Source organism: Pristis pectinata, chromosome 19, assembly GCF_009764475.1.
Source record: "Pristis pectinata isolate sPriPec2 chromosome 19, sPriPec2.1.pri, whole genome shotgun sequence".
In the NCBI taxonomy this organism is placed as follows: domain Eukaryota; kingdom Metazoa; phylum Chordata; class Chondrichthyes; order Rhinopristiformes; family Pristidae; genus Pristis; species Pristis pectinata.
Genome location: NC_067423.1, coordinates 2,886,399 through 2,911,948, shown reverse-complemented (window position 1 = coordinate 2,911,948; position 25,550 = coordinate 2,886,399). Strand labels below are relative to the sequence as shown.

Here is a 25,550-nt window from a genome sequence, read left to right as displayed (position 1 = left end):
TTGTGGGCCGAATGGCCTGTCCAGTGCTTTACTGTTCTGTGTTCTATGTCCCTCAGGTTAAACCATGAACAAGCTCCAAACACTCCCAAAAAATACACAAAGTCAAATATGATAATCACTTTACATCTGGTGATACTTCTGAGCTACAAGATCTGATTCTTACACGCAGACTTACTGAGAGTGTGTGCACAATAATCTGTTCTGGGGAGGATGGTGAGGTCAGTGTGACTGCGGGACTTGTCAGTGTTATCGGAAGGCCTTGGCTTGAGCTGGTCTGGATCAGGTACGTTCCTGGCGTTCCTGTGGGCTGCAGTCGGAAAGACTAGATAACGTGCAAAAGAGAAGGAATTAATTTTCACACAAATAAAAAGAAGTGATTTGAATAACTATTTATTTATCCAGGAGTTACTTACTAAATAACATATTGTTTGGAGTTACAAAGAAATTAAAACATGGTATCAGACTGTCGGCTCCAACCAGTCAAGTGGGATGGAAACTCAAAAGCACAGAACAAGAGGCTACAGAGAGTGTTGGGACTCAGTCAGTTCCATCACGGGTACAGCTCTCCCCACCACCGAGGGCATCTACAAGAGGCAGTGTCTCAGGAAGACGACATCCATCACCAGGGACCCCCACCATCTGGGCCGTGCCCTCCTCTCGCTGCTGCCATCAGGCGGGAGGTACAGGAGCCTGAAGACCCCACACCTCAAGGTTCAACAACAGCTTCTTCCCCACTGCGGGCAGGTTCTTGACCCACCTGAAAATCCCTAACTCAATATTTCCTTCAACTTGTACTAATGTTGTTATGTTTTTTTTTTGTTCATTGTGTTGTGTAAGTTGTGTTTAAGTTTATGTAACTTATATGTTTGTAATGTACTGGGCTGCTGCTGGGTATGTTTGCCAATGACAATAAACTTGAACTTGAGTTCCTCTGGCTCTACACCTCGGCTCTCTGCACTCCTCCGACTCTGGCCCTGCATTGAATCGTTCCACCTGTGGTGGCTGGTGCCCTTAGCTGCCTGGGTCCCAACCTCTCAATCCACTTCCTAAACCTCTCCACCTCTCTTCCTTTTGTGCTCAACACTCTGTTCCCAAATGGGACCTTGCAGCTGCTGCAGAAGTGCGTGCGTGCGTGTGTGTGTGTGTATGTATGTGCGAGAGAGAGTGAGAGAGAGAGGGAGTGAGAGGGAGAGAGAGAGGGAGTGAGAGGGAGAGAGAGAGGGTGAGAGGGAGAGAGAGAGGGAGAGAGCGCGCGAATAGGTTTTCAGAAAAATCTTGCGTGGTAACAGTGAGTACTGAAGCCTCCTCCACAAGAGAGCTTTCGCTGATTATTCCTTCTCCTTTACCTGTCGATCCCCTCCATCCTCAACCCCGTTACTTCTGAAATACTTTATTCTGCATTCTGTTATTGATTATCCCTCAATGCACTAATATGATGAAATGATCTGTATGCATGGCGTGCAAAACCAAGTTTTTCACTGTACCTCAGTACACGTGACAACAGTAAACCACTTTACTACAATAGCTCCTTCACTGAGGAGCAGCTCTGCAGAGAGGGATTACAATCCAAGGCCTCTCCCAAGTGTCAGTGAACATCAACAGGTTATTTTACTGTTTGGGCATTGGAGCTGAACTTCATCGTCCCCTTGTCCAACACTCACAGCAGACGGACTTCCAGCAACGATTGCAGGATTACATTTGGGAACAAAACTCTGGCTGACTTTCACTGCCCTTACAAGGGCTGGCATCTTGGTTAAACTCAGCTGTCTCTGGCGCAGTGTGGATCTTAATGCAGTCACTTAATTTGCTATTAGTTTTTAAGTCCTCACCATTTTATTATTTTGTTAGTGGTCTCCTGTGAAACCAGTCTCATCTGCTAGGTTCGTTATATTGAACGATTCCAGAAGAGTACAGAATTCATTATAATAAGGTAGTTGCAATTCTAGATGATTTATTGTACTCACTGGTAGGAATTCAAATCTCTGCAGAGTTCCTGCGTTCAGAGTGATTGTTTCACAATCTGTATTGGTGCCACAGGAATCACCCGTTGCTGTTGAAACATTAATATAATTGTTGTACTGTTATGAACAGATTTCATTCTTATTATGTACATTCCCACAATGTACATTTATCACATATAACATTTAGAAATCAAAGAACTTCTCTAAGCTACTTGTGACCCCCACCATCCGGGTCGTGCCCTCTTCTCGATGCTGCCATCAGGCAGGAGGTACAGGACCCTGAAGACCCCACACCTCAAGGATCAACAACAGCTTCTTCCCCACTGCTGTCAGGTTCTTGTACCCACCTGAAAATCCCTAACACTACCTCAGACTGTATTTTTGGTTCCCTCAACCTTGCACTGGTGTCGTTATGTTTATTTCATACACTTGTAAGTTATGTTAAATTATGTTAATTTATGTTAACTTATGTTTGTCCTCATCTTGTAATGTACTGCGCTGCCACTGCAAAAAGCTAATTTTCAAGGCGTTTATACCCTGGCTATGTAGCCTATGACAATAAATGATCTTGATCTGACTAGAGTGAAAACTACTATTTGGATTCTTTGAGTTAAACATTCATTGCTACATCATGTGTTTAGTGTATAGGACAAAACATTAAATCCCGTCTTTTAAATGCAGCTTCCTGTGTGCAGATTTTAAAACTGACTTTAATCCGGTGTTAACTTACATGGTTGATCATGTGGCTAGTGAGTGCACATCAAGGAAAAGCACGTCAGTCTGGAAATCTGCGAAGGATGAGGGAGAGGCACAGACAAGTGGTGCGGCAGGACGATGGTGCACTGTACATCACCACGGTGACAGTCTCTTGCCGTCATTTCCAGCAATCTGACACCGAGGACAGAGGCAGAGCTATGGAAAGTACAGGCTGATCACTGCAACACCCTCTTGGGCAGCTGCTTTCAGAGTTTACCCTGCCAGGAGCCAGAGGCAGCAAACAGCTCAACTGCACAGGTAGGGAGAAAATAAAGGAAGAGTAAATCCAGCTGGGCAATGGGGAAGAGCGGGGGAGTGGATCCAACTGGACGGCTCTGACAAAAAGCCGGCCAGGACTTGATGGCCCGAGTATCTCCTCCTGTGCTGTACCTTCAGTCATTTCAGAGAAGTCGAGGCCAGTGTAGATCAGCCATGTTGAATGGTGGGGCAGGCTTGAGGGGCCGAGTGGCCTACTCCTGCTCCTGTGTTCTGCTTAAATGCGCAGTTCAGTAAAGGCTGCATGTTGTACTCTGCTTCTGAAAGCTGGCTTTCCTGAAATTAATCGAACGGAAGTGGGATACAACACACAAACAGGGACTGCAGGTGCTGGAATCTGAAGCAACACACAAGATGCTGGAGGATCTCAGCGGGTCAGACAGTTGACGTTTCAGGTATCTCCCCTCTATCGTTTAGTCCAGGTGAAGGGTGACAGCCCAACACATTGAATGTCCATTTCCCTCCACAGGGCCAAATTTCAACTACTTCGAATCCACTTTGGAAAGAAAGTATTTCACATGTGCTGCAAGGAAGGTTATCTGAGTGACCACCTGAAATTCAATTTATTGTTATCCAGAAAATTGATAAATCAGTTCAGTTGCAGCACCAGGTATAAATATGAATCATTAAAGGGCAGGATTTAAATAAATAGGAGGAATTCAAAAGATGGGTTTAATGTTTTTGAAGACACAAGAAACTATAGACACTGGAATCTGGAGCAACACAGACGGTGCTACATGAACTCAGCAGGTCAGGTGGCATCTGTGGAGGGAAATAGACAGTCGATGTTTTGGGTCGAGACCCTTCACCTGTCCAGATAAAGGGTCTTGATCCAAAACGCTGACTGTCCATTTCCCTCTACAGATGCTGCTCGACCCGCTGAGTTTTTCTAGCATCTTTTTTAATGTCTTTGAATCTGGATTAAACCCATCTTCTCAACCCCAGCAAATACATCCAGTGTATTTTCAATGTAATTTGGGGCTTAGTATCAGCACTTAGTCTGCCCACATTGAAGTTAACACCACCTGTAAAGCGAGGAATAAGGGGCTGTGAGGACGTTTCAATGATTGACAAAGATCTGCTGGACTCTACATACCGACGTGAGTGATTTGCACGGGGATTTGTAGAGCTGCTACTGGACTGTTGGGGACACTGCTGCCTTCCTCCATCTGAGCCAATCGAACCCGTAACTGTTGGACTGAGGATGAATTTGAATGACGTGAACTTGACCCCGTTTGAGACTCGGGCAGCTGGTGCACCGGGAGGTGTGGCTGCTTCAGACTCTCCACCAGTTGTCGCAAACTCTCAACCAACTCTGTGAAGGCAGAAACATTACTGTCGGAACCTCAGGTAATACTTTCACAGTGTGAAAACGTGGATTGTGTCTGCCTTGGCTGCAGATTCAGGCTGTCATTACCAACAAGACTATCAATAAATTGACTATCTATGAACTGATAAAGTTTACTAGTATTTCATATAAAACAACCTGGATGCTTGGTCAAAGTTACTTAACATTTAAAAAGAAATTGAGTATAAATATTGAGCATTTTATACTTTTCACTACCAGAAGATAATATTGAATTGTAGCCGCTGTAGCAATGTAGAAAGTACAGGAGTCAACTTGCACACAGCAAGATCCCACAAACACGACCAGATCATCTGTTTTAGTTCCAGTGAAAAGTCATTGTTCGTGTTTCTTCACAGATGTTGCCTGGCCTGCTGAGTATCTTTTGTTTCATTTCATCTGTTTTAATGTTGAATGAGAGATACTGGCTCCAGGACGCCTGCTTTGAAACAGGGCCATGGGACTTTCTCCACTCAGTTTAGAGGGAAGTTGGGCTGCTTCAGTTTAACATAAAACCCAAGCACCTTTAACAGTGTAGCACTCTGTCAATACTGCACTAAGTGTCGGCCTTAATCTCTCCATGTCTGAGGAGCCACCTGATAGAAGTACGTAAATTTATGAGAGGTACAGATGGGGTAGACAGTCAGTATTTATAGCAGGTGATAATGTCAATTACTAGAGGGGATAGCTTTAAAGGGAGGGGGAAAGTTTTAAAGGAGATTTAAACACACACTGAGAATAAAGGGACGTCCCTTTAGAATTGAGATGAGGAATTTCTTCAGCTGGAGGGTGGTGAATCTGTGGAATTCGTCGCCACAGAGGGCTGTGGAGGCCAAGTCATTGGGTGTATTTAAGGCAGAGATTGATAGGTTCTGATCGGTCAGGGGTTAAGGGCTACGGGGAGAAGGTGGGACAATGGGGTTGGTAAAAAAAAATGAGCCATGATTAAATGGTGGAGCAGACTCGATGGGCTGAATGGTCTAATTCTGCTCCTATATCTTATGGATTTATGAGGCAATTTATCTATTTTTTTTACACACAGAGTGGTGGGTGTCTGGAACGGGCTGCCAGGGGTGGTGGTGGAGGCAGATACGATAGTGACGTTTAAGAGGCTTATAGACAGACACACGAACAGGCAGGGAATGGAGGGATATAGACCTACGTGCAGACAGAAGGGATAAGTGTAAATTGGCATCATGGTCGGCACAGACACTGTGGGCAGAAGGGCCTGTTCCTGCTGTGCTGTTTTATGTTCCATGTCTGAAGTGGGTCTTGAACCAGTAACCAGCCCCAGAGGTGAGAATCCCACCAACAGATCCCAGCTATAGAGTAACCAAAGCATTTTTAGCACATTACAAGATAAATAAATCACTCGTTTATCTGGGGAAATTCGGCTGCCGCATCCAAATTTGCACCTAGCTCTGTTCGCTCATCTCCTTGTGTTCTTGTACCCCTACCACACTGCTGCCCAGTTATGTTTTAAAATTCTTAACCCACTTTTAACTCTCTCCACGACCTCGTCCCTTCCATTCTCCCAGATCTCTACGCTCCTCTAATTCTGGCCAACCGTCATTCCTGACTTTAACGGCCAAGTCCTCAGCTTCAGAAATTCCTCCATAAATCATTGCCTCTCCACATATCCCTCCTTTAAGGTGTTTCTTAAAAACTTGCCTCTTCGGCCAAGCTGTCGGTCACCTCCCTCGATATCTCCTTCTGTACCTCAGTGTCAAATTCTGTTTAAAAATGCTCCAATGAAGCACTCTGGGATGCTTTGCCTCATCAAAGGCACTATATTAACAGAAGTTGTTGTTGTACTGCTCCATGAACGCCATTTCATAATCAAGCAAATAATTATAACAGGAAGTAGATTACGATGGCTACGAAAATAAAACATCTACCTCTAGTGGTGTTTAAGAGGCATTTAGACAGACACATGAATATGCAGGGATGGAGGGATATGGATCATGTGTGGGCAGAAGGGACTTGGTTTAATTTGGCATCGTGTTCGGCACAGACATCGTGGGCCAAAGGGCCTGTTCCTGTTTTGTTCTACATGCTGTCTGTTTCATTAGACTTTGGTTTCCCTTTGCAGTGTAGCGGTTAGTGTAACGCTATTACAGCACCAATGACTCAGGTTCAATTCTGGCCGCTGTCTGTAAGGAGTTTGTACGTTCTCCCCGTGTCTGTGTGGGTTTCCTCCGGGTGCTCCGGTTTCCTCCCACATTTCAAAGACGTACGGGTTAGGAAGTTGTGGGCATGCTATGTTGGCACCGGAAGCGTGGCGACACTTGCAGGCTGCCCCCAGAACACTCGACGCAAAAGATGCATTTCACTGTGTGTTTCGATGTACATGTGACTAATAAAGAAATCTTATCTTAACATCCTGAAGCAATGCAATTTATCATAAAAGCATGCAATATATAGTGGGATAAGAAAAACAAGAACTGCTGGAGATACACAGCAGGTCAGGCAGCATCTGTGAAGACAGTATCAGAGTTAACGATGCCTCTTCATCAGAACTCACAACAGCAACAGCTGTAGCTTTTTGCTTTTCACTACCCACAGAATGAGACTGCTCCCAGCGGTCTGCTCTCTTTAGGGGGGCTGCTGCACAAACCGACAACGCAGAGAGCGGTGGGTGCGTGGAACACACTGCCGGCTGAGGTGGTGGGGGCAGAGACATTAGGGACACTTAAGAGACTCTTAGAAAGACACATGAACGATAGAGAAATGGGAGGTTATGTGGGAGGGAAGGGTTAGATAGATCTTAGAGCAGGATAAAATGTCGGCACAACATCGTGGGCTGAAGGGCCTGTACTGTGCTATAATTTTCTATGTATTTGCCGATATGACCCTACCTGCAAATGTCAAATCTTTGTGGTTTGTAACCTGCCGCTTGATTGTCCACCATTTACTCCTCAACCACTGTGGAGAGCGTACACTGCTCCAGCCTTCAGCCATTATGTCCCAGTTTATCTCACTCTCATCTTCCGCGTTCAGTTCTGCAATTCTAAATCAAGTTAGTAAATGAATACATTTTTGTCCACAAAGAGCCAGAATGTCCATAAGCCCAAGTAATACTTGTCGGTTCCAGCTGAATACATCTTCTCAATATAGATGCCAACATGGTTAAACAGTTCAATTCACCTAATGCAAGAAACAAGATGTTGGAGGATCTCAGCGGGTCAGACAGCATCTATGGAGGGAGATGGACAGGTGACCGGAATCATCCAGATGAAGAGTCTCCACCAGAAACATCGTCCATTTCCCTTCACAGATGCTGCCCGACCTGCTGAGTTCCTCCAGCATCTTGTTTCTTGCTCCAGATTTGAGCATCTGTAATCTCCTTTGCCTCAATTCACCTAATATTCTACCAGTTTGTTGTTGGTAGAATCTCAGATGGCGATAAGGAGGTGTACAGGAGTGAAATAGATCGGTTGGTTGAGTGGTGTCGCAACAACAACCTTGAACTCAATGTCAGCAAGAGCAAGGAATTCATCTCAGAGGATCTATCCTGGGCCCAACACGTTGATGCAATCATGAAGAAGGCATGCCAGCGGCTCTACTTCGTTAAGAGTTTGAAGAGATTTGGTATGTCACCAAAGACCCTTGCCAATTTTGTATAGATGTACGGTGGAGAGCATTCTAACTGGTTGCATCACCACCTGGTATGGAGGCTCCAATGCTCAGGATCGAAAGAGACTGCAGAGGGTTGTAGACTCAGCCAGCTCCATCACGGGCACAACCCTCCCCACCATTGAGGACATCTACAAGAGGCGGTGCCTCATGAAGGTGGCATCCATCACTAAGGACCCTCACCATCCGGGACATGCCCTCTGCTCGTTACTACCATCGGGGAGGAGGTACAGGAGCCTGAAGACCCACACTCAATGATTCAGGAACAGCTTCTTCCCCTCCACAATCAGATTTCTGAACGGTCCATGAACCCATGAATACCACCTCATTAATCCTTTTTTTTCTGCACTATTTATTTATCTTTGTAATTTATAGTAATTTTATGTATTTGCACTGTACTGCCGTAAAACAACACATTTCACATCATATAAGTCAGTGATAATAAATCTGATTCTGATTCTAGCTTCAAGCTTGTGGACTAGCTCTTTATCCATTAACTACATATAAACTTAACCAACTCAAGCATTAACACTTCAGGCATTGACATTTAAAGATCAGAGACTTCAATGCTAAACATTATAGCAAAGTCGACAATCACAGTCCACAGTTAAACTGTAGTATAGTTCTCAACACATTCCTTGTTTCATCAATTAATCAAACATCACTTGCTTTGGTTGGCAGGGTTAATCAGTGATATTTGCATTATGCGTTTAATAACAACATTTACATCTACATCTTTTCAGTATTAAAGAAAGTCATCATTACCTTGTATTCCCTTTGATACACAAGAGCAAGACAAGAAAATAGGAGCAGGAGGAGGCCACTCGGGCCCTCAAGCCTGCCCCACCATTCACTATGATCATGGATGATCTACACTGGCCTCAGCTCCTCTTCTGTCCCCATCTCCCTCAATTCCTCAATCTTTCAAACATTTATCTACCTCCACCTTAAATGATCCTGCCTCCACCACCCTGGGGGACAGAGAATTCCAGAGATTCATCTCCCTCTGAGAGAAGACATTTCTACTCACCTCCGTTATAAATGACCAGCCCCTTATTTGGCAACCACGTCCCCTTGTTCAGGATTCTCCCACTGGTGGAAACATCCCAACATCTACTCCGTCAGGTCCCCTCAGGATCTTGGATGTTTGAATTCTTCTTCATTCTTCCAAACCTCAAGGAATACAGACCCAAACTGTCCATCCTCTCTTGACAGGATAATCCTCTCGTCCCAGGAATTACCCTGGTGAACCTCCTTTGGACTGCCTCCAATGTTACCAGATCCATTTTTAAGGGGACCAGAACGGTGCGCAGTACTCCAGGTGTGGCCTCACCTACACCCTGTACAACTGGAACACAACCTCCCTGCTCTTAAACTCCAACCCCTTTACAATAAAGGCCACCAAGCCATTTGTCTTCCTAACTACGTTGGAACTACCTGCTAGCTTTTTGTGATCCATGCACTAGAATACCTCGACCCCTCTGAACTTCACTCATTTGCAGTCTCTCTCCATTTAGATAATAATCTGCCTTTTGATTCCTCTTACCAAAGTGCGTGACCTCACACTCTCCCACATCAAACTCCATTTGCCAGGTTTTCACCCAATCGCTCAATCTATCTATCATTATTATTTCTGAACCATTTTCTTCAAACAACCTTGTTCTATTTCACCTGTGGTAGGATACGTGTGTGCTAATCTGTTGTAAAGTTAAGGTCATGAGATCTTACTAAAGTTTCTGCTGTATGAATAAACTTCCTCTTCAGTGCTCTGGAAATTAAAACACATCTTTCAATTCTGTTTGAGCACCTTAATTAACCCAATGTTTCTCAGGATGAAAAGTTATGTAACAAAACAAATTATCTTGGATAAGAGAATGCAGCGACACTTCCGTGAAGGGATCTACACCAGCAACGTTAGTTCCCACTTCAGTTTTAATGTTCTCCTACCTGTTTCCATCCTCCCATCTGTATAATCTCCAGGCTGACAACCTCAGATCTCCGGCGATCATTTCTCCCCACCGCTGGCAGCTGTGCTTTCTGCTTCAGCCACAAAGCTCACTGAACCTTCCACTTCCCAACACCACTTCCTTCATAAAGCTCCTCAAAGGTTACTGCTTTCGGTTAGCTTCCCCCAGTGCCTCCACACGAGGCTCAGTGCCAGATTTAATTTGGAAATGTTATTGAGGTTATTCACTGTTAAAAGGTGTCATTCAAAAATTATATGGAATCAGAAAAGGCATTATGATTTATAATGCAAGGGGTTCCACCCAGTCGCACCCCCACTTCACCTCTGCCTGACTGCCCACCCCCAACTCTGCCTACAATAACCTCAGTTATAAGAGTCATACAGCACGGAAACAGGCCCTTCGGCCCAACTGGTCCATGCCGACCAAGGTGTGTTCCATTTGCTCACATTTGGCCCATATCCCTCCAGACCTTTCCTATCGATGTACCCGTCCAACTAGCTTTTAAATGTTGTTAATGTACCTGCCTCAACCACTTCCTCTGGCAGCTCGTTCCATATACTGACCACCCTCTGGGTGAAAAAGTTGCCCCTCAGGTTCTATTAAATCTCTCCCCTCTCACCTTAAACCTATGCCCTCTAGTTCTCGATTCCCCAGCCCTGGGAAAAAGACTGCATGCATGCACCCTGTCTATGCCCCTCATGATTTTATACACCTCTACAAGATCACCCCTCATTTCTCCTACACTCTAATGAATAAAACCCAAGCCTGTCCAACCTCTCGGCTTCTATCCCACTGTAAAGCCAAGGAAGACATAAATTGAAACTGATTAAGGCTCAATTTGCAAAGAAAATATTCTGCTGTCACTACTTGAATTAACCTGTCGTGTATGTCTGAACCTTCTGGTTGGAAGCAGCAATGCCTTTGGACTTGGAACTGGTGTACCTTAGGATTAGGTTCATTTCATCATCCTTGCTCCACTCTGTCCCTCCACTCTGTTTCCAGTTGAGATAATTGAGCCACTTGGAACGGCATTGCTTCTCCGAACGAGTGCCCACTCGCTCTGCCACTGCGGCCCAGGATACTCCCTGGGTGACGATATCACCAGGGTCCGTGGCCGTTAATTCGTGGACCACCTCTGCCAGTCGTTTCTCTTCCTCCACGGTCCACTTACCTGGAAAGGCAGACGTGAGAAAACATTTATGTTTGTTGGTACGACCAGGGTTCATGAAATGTTCACTGGCAAAATTGCTTCATTTACCAACAGAAAACAGAAATAAAGAAACACACCTCTAGAATGCATTCACTGTGGGCTTAGAAACAATGGAACTGAAATCAATATGATCCAAATAATATTAAGGATAAAACATCCTGGAATAAAATTTCTTTATTCTGGATAGAATATTCTGGGTTCTGGATAGGTTTGTCCCACTGAGGCAGGAAAAGGACGGTAGGGTGAAGGAACCATAGTTGACAAGAGATGTGGAATATCTAGTGAAGAGGAAGAAAGAAGCTTACCTAAGGTTTAGGAAGCAAGGATCAGACAGGGCTCTAGAGATTTACAAGGTAGCCAGGAGGGAGCTTAAGAATGGACTTAGGAGAGCTAGAAGGGGGCATGAGAAGTCCTTGGCGAGTAGGATCAAGGAGAGCCCCAAGGCATTCTACTCGTACGCGAAGAACAGGAGGATGACTGGAGTGAAAGTTGGACCGATTAGGGATAGAGGACGAAACATGTGCCTGGAGTTGGAGGAGGTAGGGGAGGTCCTTAATGAATACTTTGCTTCAGTATTCACCTGTGAGAGAGATCTTGACGTTTGTGAGGACAGCATAAAACAGGCTGATAAGCTAGAGCATGTCGAAGTTAAGGAGGAGGATGTGCTGGAACTTTTGAAAAACATTAGGATAGATAAGTCCCCGGGGCCGTACGGGATATACCCTAGGATACTGCGGGAAGTGAGGGAAGAGATTTCTGAACCCTTGGTAATGATCTTTGTGTCCTCACTGGCCACAGGAGCAGTACCAGATGATTGGAGGGTGGCAAATGTTATTCCTTTGTTCAAGAAAGGGAGTAGGGAATTATAGACTAGGGAATTATAGACTAGTGAGTCTTACTTCAGTGGTGGACAAATTATTGGAAAAGATTCTTAGGGACTATTTATGGGCATTTGGAGAAGCATCGTCTGATTAGGGACAGTCAGCACGATTTAGTGAGGGGTAGGTCATGCCTCATGAACCTGATTAAATTCTTTGAGGATGTGACAAAGCACATTGATGAAGGTAGAGCAGTGGATGTGGTGTACATGGACTTTAGTAAGGTGTTTGATAAGGTTCCCCATGATAGGCTCATTCAGGAGGTCGGGAGGCATGGGATCCAGGTAAACTTGGATGTGTGGATTCAGAATTGGCTTGCCCATAGAAGGCAGAGGGTGGTTGTAGATGGAGCGTATTCTGCCTGGAGGTCAGTGACCAGTGGTGTTCCGCAGGGATCTGTTCTGGAACCCCTGCTCTTTGTGATTTTTATAAATGACTTGGATGAGGAAGTGGAAGGGTGTGTTAGCAAGTTTGCAGATGACACGAAGGCTGGTGGTGTTGTGGATAGTGTAGAAGGTTGTTGAGGGTTACAACGGGACATTGATAGGATGCAAAGCTGGGCTGAGAAGTGGCAGATGGAGTTCAACCCAGAAAAGTGTGAAGTGATTCATTTTGGAAGGTCAAATTTGAAGGCAGAATACAGGGTTAATGGCAGGAGTCTTAGCAGTGTGGAGAAACAGACGGATCTTGGGGTCAAGTCCACAGATCCCTCAAAGTTGTCATGCAAGTTGATAGGGTTGTTAAGAAGGTGTGTGGCGACTTGGCCTTCATTAGGGGTGGTGGTGGAGGCAGGTTCAAGAGACTGTTAGATAAGCACATGGAGGAATTTAAAATAGGGGGATATGTGGGAGGAAGGGTTTAGATAGTCTTAAGCGAGGTTTAAAGGTCGGTACAACATGGTGGGCCGAAGGGCCTGTATTGTGCTGTATTGTTCTATGGTTCTATGGTTCTATTAGTCGGGTGATTGAGTTCAAGAGCCTTGAGGTAATGTTGCAGCTCTATAAAATCCTGGTTAGACTACACTTAAAATATTGTGTTCAGTTCTGGTCACCTCACTATAGGAAGGATGTGGAAGCTTCAGAGAGGGTGCACAGGAGATTCACCAGGATGATACCTGGATTGGAAAGCATGTCTTATGAGGATAGGTTGAGCGAGCTGGGGCTTTTCTCTTTAGAGAGGAGCAGGATGAGAGGTGACTTGATAGAGGTGTACAAGATGATAAGAGGCATGGATCGAGTCGACAGTCAGAGACTTTTTCCCAGAGCGACAATGGCTAACACGAGGGGGTGATTGGAGGAAAGTACAGGGGGGATATCAGAGGTACATTTTTTTTTGTACACAGAGAGTGGTGGGTGTGTTGGAGGGCTATGGGATGGGGAATGGTTAGATTGATCTTAGAATAGGTTAAAAGGTCAGCACAATATTGTAGGCTGAAGGGCCTGTGTTGTGCTGTAATGTTCTATGAACCCTCACATTCCCCATCAACTAGTGTAGGGATAAACTTGGCAGAGAAGTCACTATCCTTCTCATCCAGAGACTGACACTCAAGGAACCAAATAAAAGGAAATGCAAAGACAAGGAAGAAGCTCTGCAAAATTAAAATTAGTAAAGAATTATATAGAATCATATAGGAACTGCAACTAATAGGTCTGTGTAGATTTAATTACATTAAGGTTTGAATTCATGTGTAATTGAAATAATCCCATTACTTGGAATTAAGCAACGCAAATACTGCAAGCTAGGAATTTGAAGCCAAAATATATTATCTATTAATTTGAAACAGCAATTTTTCATTAACTGTATGCACTCAGAGCAAGAAGAGTGCCCATGATCACAGAGGTTAAGGTAACCATTACAAGATCTAAAATAAATGAGAGATCTCTTGTGAATAGAAGCCTAGAAACTGCTGTTAGCTTCAAGTGTCCAATCTTCAGGACTTCATCTTTAGTAGAGACACTCCATCAAATTTGTGTCTGATAGTGCAGGTTTTTCTTCCTGATCAGTTTCACCCTTTAAGGAAATAATTCTTTAAACATTTAATTTAATCAAATGGTCATAAAACTGCCACTACGCCAGACTTAAAAGTGTTCCTATAATAATTTTGAAGTAGTTTCCTGAACAGTTTAAAACTGTGATGGGAAGAATCTGTGTCGTGATAATGTGGTTATTATGTACAAAATATTAATTAAACACCAAGATGGCACATTCAAGAACAAAATGCCCTACCTTGCCATGCAAACACATCAGTTGGTTAAATGGAGTAGGTATTGCAAGAGGCCACAGTGAAAAAAACAATCTTCATTTAAGGGAGAAGATACAAGAGCTTGAAAGCTCGGACGACCAAACTCAAGAACAGCTTCTTCCCCATTGCTATCAGACTCCTGAACCAGTCCCCTCTCTCACATCCCCTTCCCAGTGGTGCTGCCACGGTCTCAGACTTTTAACTCTCCCTCTCTCGGTTATTCCATTATTGTCACTTAGCATTTCTCTTTGCACTACTTCAGACTGCACTGCAATCTTTGCACCATCCTGCTGTTTTGCGCTCGTCTCTGTACTTATTGCTGTATTTATTATCATCGTGTACACTGTTCACTCTGTGAGCTTCACACGGGCACAGAATTTCACTGCACCCTGAAGTATGACAATAAACTGATCTGAGGACGTGTTGAAAATTTTGATTTTCATGTTCTAGTTTTTTTATACATACACATAATCCCTCACAGCAGGGAACTATCAAGGGCAGCAGAATGACTACACGTCAAGCAGGTAATGTACAAGGCATGCAGTTAAGTCCTTCCATTCTGTCACACAGTGTGTCTCCTGCACCAGACTCTGCTACCTGGTAAGTGACAGTAGGGTGATATCGAAGGAGACTCAAGATGCAGCACAGATGCACTTAATTTCCATTCCTTCCAGATATCAATCCAACACTGAATCAAGTGCACCATCGTGTCTGCAGGAATCAAGTGCACCATCGTGTCTGCAGGAATCAAGTGCACCATCGTGTCTGCAGGAGGGTTTACTCTCCCAAAGTGGGCAAGTTACAATGATCAGCAGAACAAAGACATGCTGGTTCCATTAACCTCTCACAAAGCTTTTATGTAAAGTGCATCGCAACAACGAATTTGTCATCCATAGGTCATGGTACATCAGTGCAGAATCATGCAGAGCACCTCTCCCTGGAAAGCTCTCAAATTCCTTCCCTTAATAGGTTAGCATTGCTGCTACCCTTTTTGTAGGGGAAGGGATTACAATAAAGGTGAAATGAAGCATGGGATGACGACCAGGGAGACAAAGTTATTGTGGCTCTGGACATACTATTTGATGCTGTGCATCAAATCAAGGAAATAACCCCCCTCCACCATGCTTCTCTTCTTCCCCTTCCCAGCTTTTGCTTTTTCTCTCCTTACCTGTGACCCATCCCCCGGTGGATCTGCTCTCCCCTCCTCCCCCGCACTTGCCTATCTCTGTCTCTCACCTGCATCTACCTGTCACCACCCTGTGCCCACCCCGCCTCCCCTCTTTTGTCCACCTATCACTGCTCTGCTTCCCCCCTCTATATATCGGGCTTCCCCTTTTCCTATCTTTAGTCCTGAAGAAGGGTCCTGACCCGAAACGTTGACCGCCTGCTTTTCTCCACGGATGCTGCCTGGCCTGCTGAGTTCCTCCAGCATCATTGTGTTTTTCACCTAGATTCCAGCATCTGCAGTCCTTTGTTTCACCACATAACATCTTATGAAGGATTTGCAAACATAATGTTGGGAACTTGAAGCATCATTTGACCGGCTGAATTAATTAGAAACAGGCCAACATTGCAGTTCTTTTTCATCTGCTTAGATGGAATAAATTATTATTAATTATGCGCCCTGAATGTGGAGGTTTGGCTTGCTGGGCTGTTACCAGGAGAGAACGGTGGTGAAAATGTCAGTGAGGAATTGCCATGGAAACATGAACAGTGTGAAGACGTCTGGTTTAACAGACAGTAATTCTCGACTACATCCACGGCATGGTGCAATTATACCAAATCAGGTGCTGTGTGTTTTTGGCTCTGTTGAATAGTTGGTGTCTATCAGCTCGTTGACGAGGTTCACTCGAAAAATGTGCCTTTGGAAGCAAAGAGTATGCTGGGTGACTATGATGTTTCAACCACAACTGGCAATGGATAACAACACACAAAGTGCTGGAGGAACTCAGCAGGTCAGGCAGCGTCTATGGAGGGAAATGAAGGGTCTCCACCTGAAACGCTGACTGTCCATTTCCCTCCACAGACGCTGCCTGACCTGCTGAGTTCCTCCAGTGCTGTGTGTGTTGCTCCAGGTTCCAGCATCTCCCGTCAGCAACTGGCAATGACAAAGCACCTTTAATGTCTGAAGGCTCTTTACTTTGGCAAACAAACTTGGACATCAAGTCATATAAAGAAATAATGACCAAAGGCTGAATCGATGCAGGTTTAAGGAGCTGGAGGGATTTAGGGAGAGTACTCCATAACCTGCCAGATTTTAATATCCTTTGATCTCATTGGTTGTACATTGCTGAAATCCAGCAGGTAGCATCTGGGCTGTGGTTAGATGAAAATGCCACCAAACAGTCTGGGGAACATCAGACTCAAACACAATACAATACTCCACTGACTCCTCACACCAAGCCAAGAGCAGTATCTTCCCTTGCTCTGAAACCACACTCTGCATTAATTTAGCTCAGCAAATATCTGTGCATTGACATCACCAATCAAGATGTTTAAATGCCTTTATTCACTGCTGTCTACTCGAGTGTGTAGGTACACATACCTTGATCCACAGACTGAAAATGGCAAAACCACATATAGACCTGAAGGGATTTTTAACTCCCCCAAACTATTAGTACCCCATAATTAATCTAAATAATGCTCCAAGGAAAATCTCAGTACATCACAGTAAACCTGAAATGTTAACACTTTCACTGGGATTTTTAATCAATATTTTCATTTTCGGAATGTATTAATTATCATGGAACACTATCAAACTACTGCATTATCTAACTTCAGAATGAGGTCAAATTCTACTATATTAAATTATCTCTCACTATTTAGTGACCACATTTCAGAAATGTTTGAGCTGCTGTGTGTAAAGTCATATTATTAAAATAAATAAATAGGTGAAATTCCAAAACTATTTTTCAAGGGTTGACTATGCATTGTGAGTCCAATTTAGACAACTCACTAGTGCAGCCAACCTCATTTAGAGAGCAGATGGTACCCAATGGTAAGGGGCACGTCTTTTCCTCATACATGTTTTAAGCTTCTTAAAATTGGGTGTGGAGGTCAGACATCAGAAGTCTTTACTGACTATAACATGAAATAAACTGCAGGTTGGTAGTACAAAAGCAAAAACAAAAACCTTATGTTTCAGGAAAGTTACATTTAGAATGTAATTTTACCGGTGTTACAAGTGTCTTTCATCAGTCTGCACCGGTCTTTTACAGAGGAAGCACTTCTTCCCAGAGCTGCCCCGATCGTTGCCCAGTCATTACCATGCTTGGATCGCAACCTAAACATTGGGCAAAGCACGGTATCAATATATATTTGCTTTACAGGTAATATCCCATAACACACATTACAATAAAACCCTTTAACAAATCAGTACAATCTTTTGAAAGCTACAATACAGAAGAGGATGTGTGAGACTAGTTTTTCATATTTTAAACTGTGAATGTTTCAAACGTTTTAAATTTTTCTCTTTGGTGAGAAGAATGTAGGTCATTAGTTGTAATTAGATACCAAAATAATTATGCAAATAGTGCTTGTGTGTAAACAGTACACTAATTTGTGGTAACCAGTGAGGGATTGGGGCATGGATTTTCCCCAGGTAACACAAACATGGATATCATCAAGGACCTCTCCTTTGTACTGAGTACATCCATCAAATAAACACAAATATATCCTATAATGTTCTAAAAGCTTTAATGTGCATTAATGAACAGATCATAAATTTAAATACCTTAGAGGACATGATGTTAGCCTAAAAAAAACTATTTCAATTGAATGATTGGATATTTACAAGCAGTGATAGGTTTTGAAATCACAAGGGTCAGCACTGCAAACAAAGAGCTCACACTGGGGAGCCACTTGCTGTAAGTGGTCTGGAATGTGGTTGTGGTACCTATACAGAGGATGACTGGTTCCTCAGTGTGTAAACGTATATAGGCAGATCCGTTAAAATGAAAACGGGGCCCATCTTGCAAATATGTGGATCAGCAGAGAGCAAATCAGAAAATACTAAAGGCTGTGGACTATTTTAAATTTCCTTTTTCAAGATTTAATGAAACCACTTAACTATAGATTGAAAATAACCTCCATATATAATTACATAATCAGAAACGACGTCAGCGCAGCCTGTTTTAATGTCAGTGGCTTAAATCCAGGCATCAATTACCGGGCAATAATACTGGCCTTGTCAGTGATGCCCAGATCCAGAATAATAAAAAGATCTTAATAACTAAGGATAATTCAGTGAAGATAAGACATAAAAGTCAAAGTTAATTTCCAACAAGATGTTGGCAGCTGTTTTGGCCTCAGTATGTATAGACCTAGAACATTTATTGCATTTATGCACTTGATCGAATTTTATTTAAAGCTCTTACTGTGGGTCATTAATGTCACTACACTACTTCTGAGCTTACGACACACTAATGTACAGAGGCACCTTCACCATCACTGTCATGCCCAAGGTATTCAGCACATGTTTGGACGCCTCTTTCAAGTGTGCACGAGGCCCCTCACACAACACACGATTCATGCTTCAAGGAAATGATCTACCCGAGCAGTGTGGAACCTTTAATACCAGCACTCTGAGAGTAGTTAGGTCCCCAATAAATACATCTGCTTCTCTGTTGCTCCCACACACCCACCTTGCAGTGGTCACATGTGGACCAGACCAGAGAAGGACACATCTCCTTCCCTATAGGAAATTACTGAACCAGATGGGGTTTTCCAACAACCTCAACTTCCCCTTATCAGCACTAACATTTGATCTTTGCTTGACTTCCCCAGCCGGTCCCATGGGACCTGAACCCTCATCTCTGGATCAACGCTGCCCAAACTTTGTCATTTCCCTTTCCCACTCCCATCAGTCCACCTAGGGTCTCCGTTCACCTGTTCCATTCCTTGCTCTTACCCCACCATTTGCCCCGACCCCCTCATCTGGTTCCACCAGCTCCTGTCCCAGCCTCCCACACACTTTATATATCGGCCCTCTTTCTTCTCCCACCCACTGTCCAAATGGTCAGCCCCAGCAGACCTCTGCTGAGCATACTTGGCTTGTGAGAACCCGAAGGTCTCAGTCGGAGGCAATCGTTGGTGGTAGTGAAATGCAAGATGCCCCCGTTCCTCTGATGGCCCTACCCTGTCATGCTACCGATGTACTCAGCCTCCTTTGTCCGTGCAACCCAGTCTCCCAAATCTTGTTGACCCAAAAACCAACCATGTCTGCCAGAGTCCTCCCACTGAGCCACACCCTTTCCCCTGGTCGTCTTCCCTCCAAACATCACTGCTCTCCAAGTAACCCACCCTCCATAAATATGGACCCACACCATCCTGTCTCCGACCCCACCTCCCAGACACAAACCTCTTCTTTTAATGACTCTCCCCCTGCATAAATCGCTCCCCAACATCTCTTCCAGAATCAGTGCAGATGGGCAAAAAGGCTGGCATGGACACGATGGGCCGAAGGGCATATTTCTGTGCTGTATAATCTTATCTTTCGGAGATTGTGGAAGAAAGGAGTGGGCCATTTGTCCCCTCGTGCCTGCTCCACCATTCAACAAGATCACAGCTGATCTCCTACCTCAGCCCTACGTTCCTGCACTAACCCCACGTTCTTTAATTCTCTTAATATCCAAAAATCTATCAACCTGCATCTTGATTATCCGCAGCGACTGAGGCTCTACAGGCCGCTTGGGTAGGGAATTCTAAAGTCACCATCCTCTGGGTGAAGAAATTTCTTCTCATCTCTGTCCCAAGTGGTTGACCCCTTATTCTGGAACTATCACTCCTGATTCCAGACATCCCAGGCAGGGGAAGCATTAACTCCACATCTACCCTGTTAAAAAATGTGTACATCTCAATCTACAAAACTCTAGCCAGTATAGAGCTCAGTGTGAACATAGAACAGTACAGCACAGGAACAGGCCTTTGGCCCATGATGTCTGTGCCAAACACGACGCCAAATCAAACTAAAACTATCTACCTGCACATGGTCTATACCCCTCTATTCCCTGCCTGTTCACATGCTGGTCTAATTGCTTCTTAATAGCTACTTCTGCCTGCACATGACCCACATCCCTCCATTTCCTGCACATTCATTTGTCTATCTAACATCTTCATAAACACCACTATTGTATCTGCTTCCACCACCACCCCTGGCAGTGTGTTCCAGGCACCCACCACTCTGTGTGTAAAAGAAAACTTACCCCACACATCTTTTAAACTTTACCCCTCTCATCTTAAAGCTATGCTCTCTAATATTTGACATTTCTACCCTACGAAAAAGACTCTGACCATCTACCCTATCTACGCCTCTCATAATTTTATAAACTTCTATCAGGTCTTCCCTCAGCCTCCGACGCTCCAGAGAAAACAACCCAAGTTTGTCCAACCTCTCCTTATAGCTCACGCCCTCTAATCCAGGCAGCATCCTGGTGAACCTCTTCTGCACCCTCTCCAAAGCCTCCACACCCTTCCTGTAATGGGGCGACCAGAACTGCACAGAGTAATCTGCTTAATCTTTCAGAGACCAATTCCTCACTGCTGTGACCCCTGGTTCTGGACACCCCAACATCATCCCGCATCCCCTCAAATGCAGGAACAACTCTGTATGTTTTAAACAGATCACCTCTCAGAGAGTACAGAGCCAGTCTGATCAACCTCTCCTCATCTAACAAACACCCCATCCCAGCAAGCAACCTGGTGAACCTTTGCGGCACTCTCTCTATTGCAAGTAGATCTTTCCCTGGTTAGGAAGGTCAGACCAGTACACAATATTCCAGATGTGGTCTCACCAGGGCTTCATTTAATTACATGAACAGTCTCAGGCCTGCATGGGGTGGAAAATTGGAGTCTCCACAGGTGTGCACCAGCTTAAGAATAAAGACAGGCCACCGTAATTTGAGCACCTCTGCTTTGGATCTTCAGTGCTGTGATCTACCAGCCCAGTCACTGAACCACTAAGGTACCCTACTCCTCCATAAAGCAACCGGTGGAAGAGAGTTACCTGAATGGCTGATAGAGTGCAGCTGGGTGAAAAAATTGTCTGATCAGATATTAACAACAGCAAAGGCTATAAAGGTCTTTGGTGACAAGAAGTTACAGACAGAAAGGTGAAAAGATAAAATGATTCAAAATAATAAAACAACAACAAAATACCTACTCTTTGAGCTTTTCAATTTCTTGTGGAGTGTACCTGATAACAAGAAGAATTCAAAATTGTTAAGCAATTTAATCAATCGAAATTATTTCAATTTTTCAAAATGATATCAGAATATATTTCCTACTTTCCCACATGGTTTCTGTTGTCATACATTCGAAGCACCCTTCTGTAAACTGCAAACAATGGGCGGTTAAGACCCCTTGCTATGGTTCGGTAGAAATCTTTCCTTTCATCTTTAGACATCTCAAATATGACTTCTGTAGCATCACTTAGCCCATGGATCTATAGAAAGTCAAGCAAAGCAGGAACAAAAAATTACTTTGGGATATTAATACATTGCATTGTTCAGAAGCAATGATATTCATGTGTTATACACTGGCAACTTTCCTTTGCAGGACCAATCGTGTTCACCTTGTGCTTCTAATGTTAGAAGGATGTTCAAGGGGAACAGTGGGGAGAAGAGGTGCAGGAAATGAGTGGAGGTTCTGGCTGGTTATGTTCAGGAATTTGGAAGAGGAGAGTTTTGTGAGGTGCAGGACTGACATCAGGGAGTGGTGAGTCCACTGTGGATGAGTTTTAAACTGGAAGCTTTAAGGGAGGGAACTAATGTCAGGATGAGATTGGTGAAGAGGAGAGAGGGAGGGATGGAAGATATGGGCAGTGGTTTTGATTAGATGAGGTTTACTGAGAGAGGAACACTAGCATCCAGGAAGAAGCTCTGAGTCAAGAGTGGACTGAATAAAGCACGAATTGTGTTTCAACAACAGGTGGGCTGTAGCAAGGCCACACGAGGATTGTTGCAGAGCTGGAGTAAGTAGTCCCTGTGATGGAGAAAACGCTCAAAAGCCAATGCGAGAGCGAAATGGAGCTCTGAAGCTGTAACCAGCTTGTTTCAAAAGAGGACAATGACTGGGATGAAGATGGAATTAGAGGCCAAGGTGTGTGGAAGAATGATTTAATGAAGACAGTGAAGATCAGTGAAATTATTAATGGTGACCAGTTCTTCAGTGCAGAGGAAGGAAAGAAACGAAGCTATCTCAGTGACAGGACTGGAAAAGGACGAGGTGGTACAAGAAGAACATGGAAAATCCAGTGGGAAACTAGATAGCAAAGACCACACTATCTATAAAGATGGTGCCTCAATGGTCCATTTGGAGAATAGCTCTGGATTTAGTCAAAGAGCTTTAAATTCTGGGATGTTCACAGCAGATTTTGGAAGTGGACAGGTATGAGGCACTGGGTAAAGTTTTGGCAGGAATCCAAGGATGGGGGGGTGGAGGGTGGAGGAAGACCAGATGAGAGGAAGATGAAGTGGGAGATTGAACTGAAAGGATTCATGGGAAAAAGCCAAGTGGTGAGCGAAGATTATGAAAGGATTCAATAGAGTGGACATTGAGAGAATGTCTCCTCTGGTGGGGAAGAGCAGAACCGGGCGCCAAGAAGTACAATAGGAAAGTCAAGAGAAACATCTTTAACCAAAGAGCAGTGAGAAGATGGAACTTGCTGCCAGAGGGAATTGTTGAGAATGATACAGATGCACTTCAGAGAAGGATGGACAAGTCATAAAGGAAATGCAAGAAACTGCAGATGCTGGAATCTGGAGCAAAGAAAAACTTCTGGAGGAACTCAGCGGGTCGAGCAGCATCTGTAGAGGCAAAGGAATTGTTGACGTTTCAGGTCAAGACCCAGCATCAGGATGAAGGAGAATGGAACAGTGGACCACACTGATGGTTTAACTGAGGAATGAGGGGAGGAGGCTCAAGTGGAGTGTGCATTCTGACGTGGACTATCTGGGTCAAATGGTCCACTTCTCTGCTGTATATCCTACATAACCTTAGGTAAAATATAAAACCCATGACCTCAGTTAAGGACATTATCAATCTTAACCAAAGCAACAAATATTGTTTAGGTTGAGCAGCATCCGTTGGGGGGGGGGAAGAGGGCTGTGGGGGAAGGTATTGTCGACGTTTCGGGTTGAAACCCTGCATCAGGACTGAGCACCTGCAGTCTCATGTCTCTACTCCCCTTCCTCTCACAGATGCTGCCTGACCCACTGAGTTCCTCCAGCAGATTGTTTGTAGTTCCATATTCCAGCATCTGTGGTCTCTCATATCTCCATCATTTTAACTATCTCACCTGTAGGTAGTTTTCAATATTGCTCATTAAAACGTCTATTTCTTCCTTCGACCACATCCCCTGCTTCCACTTGTGACCTGGATTTTAAAAAAATATATTTTTCAAAAAATATTTAATGAAAAGTCATTGAGTGTTGTGTGGTAACAGGTTAGAGCTTCACATTCACAGTTCCTCAGCTCCAGTGAGAGGCCAGAGTAAGTTGGTAAATTGGTTTATTATTGTCACATGTACTGAGCTACAGTGAGAAACTTTGTTTTGCATGCCATCCATACAGATCATTTCATCACATCAGTGCATTAAGGTAGTACAAGGGAAAACAATAACAGAATGCAGAATAAAATGTTACAGTTACAGAGAAAGTGCAGTGCAGGCAGACAATAAGGTGCAAGGTCATAACAAGGTAGAGTGTGAAGTCAAGAGTCCACCTCATCGTACTAGGGAACTGTTCAATAGTCTTATAACAGCGGGATAGAAGCTGTCCTTGAGCCTGGTGGTACGTGCTTTCAGGCTTTTGTATCTTCTGCTTGATGGGAGAGGGGAGAAGAGAGAATGACCGGGGTGGCCATGGAATGAGGCAAGAGTAAACTACTTGGATACAGTAATGGTATCTGAGCAAGTAGCTCAGGAGTAACTTGACAGATGCCAGAAAGCAGGTCCTTGACCAGAGGCACTAATTGTCTCTCTGCCCACTTACGCAGAGTATTCACAGCATATTTTGATGTTCTTTCGGATTTCCATCGTTTGCAGAAATTCGTTTACTCTAAGAGGAGAGGGAATCCACTAAGGAAAACAGCTCACTTAAAGTGCTTGCCTAATTACAGCATCTCAAATGAGTCGTGACGTGTGCCTTTGGATACACTCAAAGTCTTTTGAAAAAAAATTAAAGATTTTATGAATTGTGTAGTGCCTCTGTTTACACACTCATCTATTCTGCATTCTGTTTTTACCACCTGATGTCATAATATATAGCATGATCTGTCTGGATGGCATGCAGACAAAAGCTTCTCACTGTATCTCGGTACATGTGACAATAATAAACCAACACCAATCTTTGGAACTCTCACTGTATAAACCTACTACCACATCCTGTGAATGAATAAAGAATCATCTTTAATCTTCTAAACTCAAGGGAATACCTTCCACTGACACTTAAATCCTGTTGCTCCTAATCTCACTGCCTCCAAGCTGATAGCTTTCCTGATAACCAGAACCCTGCACACAGTACTTCAGGTCTGTGACTCTGCAAGGTGTGATCTAACCACAGTTGGATACAGTTACAGAACAACTTCATCCCCTTACATTTCACCAGCCCTGAAATAAAAGGCTAACATTCCATTAGGCTGATCCCTCAGCCAAGACTTTGCAGAACAATGATGGTGAAACTGTCAGCTTTGCTGTCGTTACATTACATGCAACACGAGGTTTCAATTCGCCTGCAGTTATTGCCACTGCATTGGAGTTGGACTTTGGGGGTTACTCCTCACCATTTACGATGGGAATACCTTTGTGGATCCCACGCCAGGTGGCAGGAAGCGCAGGGAGTCATTCACCCACTGGGTTAAATGGGGGGAATGACTGTTAGGTACTTGAGTGCTTGTTAATTTAAGTGTTTTAAAGGTTTTGTGTGTCTTTTGAAGTACTATTTTAATGATTGAAGATTTGAGAAAAATTTTAAACAGCTAATCGAAGTTTTATAGTCTTTGACATACTCAGCCTTTTGAAGTTCTGGTTGTTAGGGACACAGATTAGCATGCCGTCAACTTTTGGAAGTACGTTTGTGGCAACTTGATGACACTACAGTTGGTTGATGCTGCCAGAAACAGTCTGTGGGAGCTGTCCAGAGAAACCTCCAGAGACTGTACAAAATCCGAATGTTCTCTCCATGAGTTCCCACCGGGTGCTCCCGTATCTGCCTACATCCCAAAGACATGCTGGTCGGTATATTGGCTGCTGTAAATGACCCCTCAGTGTAGGTTAATGGCAA

At 44.0% G+C, this 25,550-nt stretch overlaps 1 protein-coding gene across 3 annotated transcripts in view; it reads right to left on the bottom strand.

Moving 5' to 3' along the window:
* Positions 1–25,550, bottom strand: part of dmtf1 (cyclin D binding myb-like transcription factor 1) — an 81,639-nt gene that overhangs the window by 15,454 nt on the left and 40,635 nt on the right. For all 3 annotated transcript variants that reach the window (XM_052034263.1, XM_052034262.1, XM_052034264.1), the window contains 9 exons: positions 23,567–23,643; positions 21,555–21,712; positions 21,431–21,463; positions 17,445–17,554; positions 10,884–11,112; positions 7,197–7,348; positions 4,090–4,308; positions 1,965–2,050; positions 176–322 (listed from right to left, as the gene is read on the bottom strand). In XM_052034263.1, the coding sequence (XP_051890223.1) occupies positions 176–322; positions 1,965–2,050; positions 4,090–4,308; positions 7,197–7,348; positions 10,884–11,112; positions 17,445–17,554; positions 21,431–21,463; positions 21,555–21,712; positions 23,567–23,643 (1,211 nt within the window). The remainder of the gene's footprint in view (positions 1–175; positions 323–1,964; positions 2,051–4,089; positions 4,309–7,196; positions 7,349–10,883; positions 11,113–17,444; positions 17,555–21,430; positions 21,464–21,554; positions 21,713–23,566; positions 23,644–25,550) is intronic.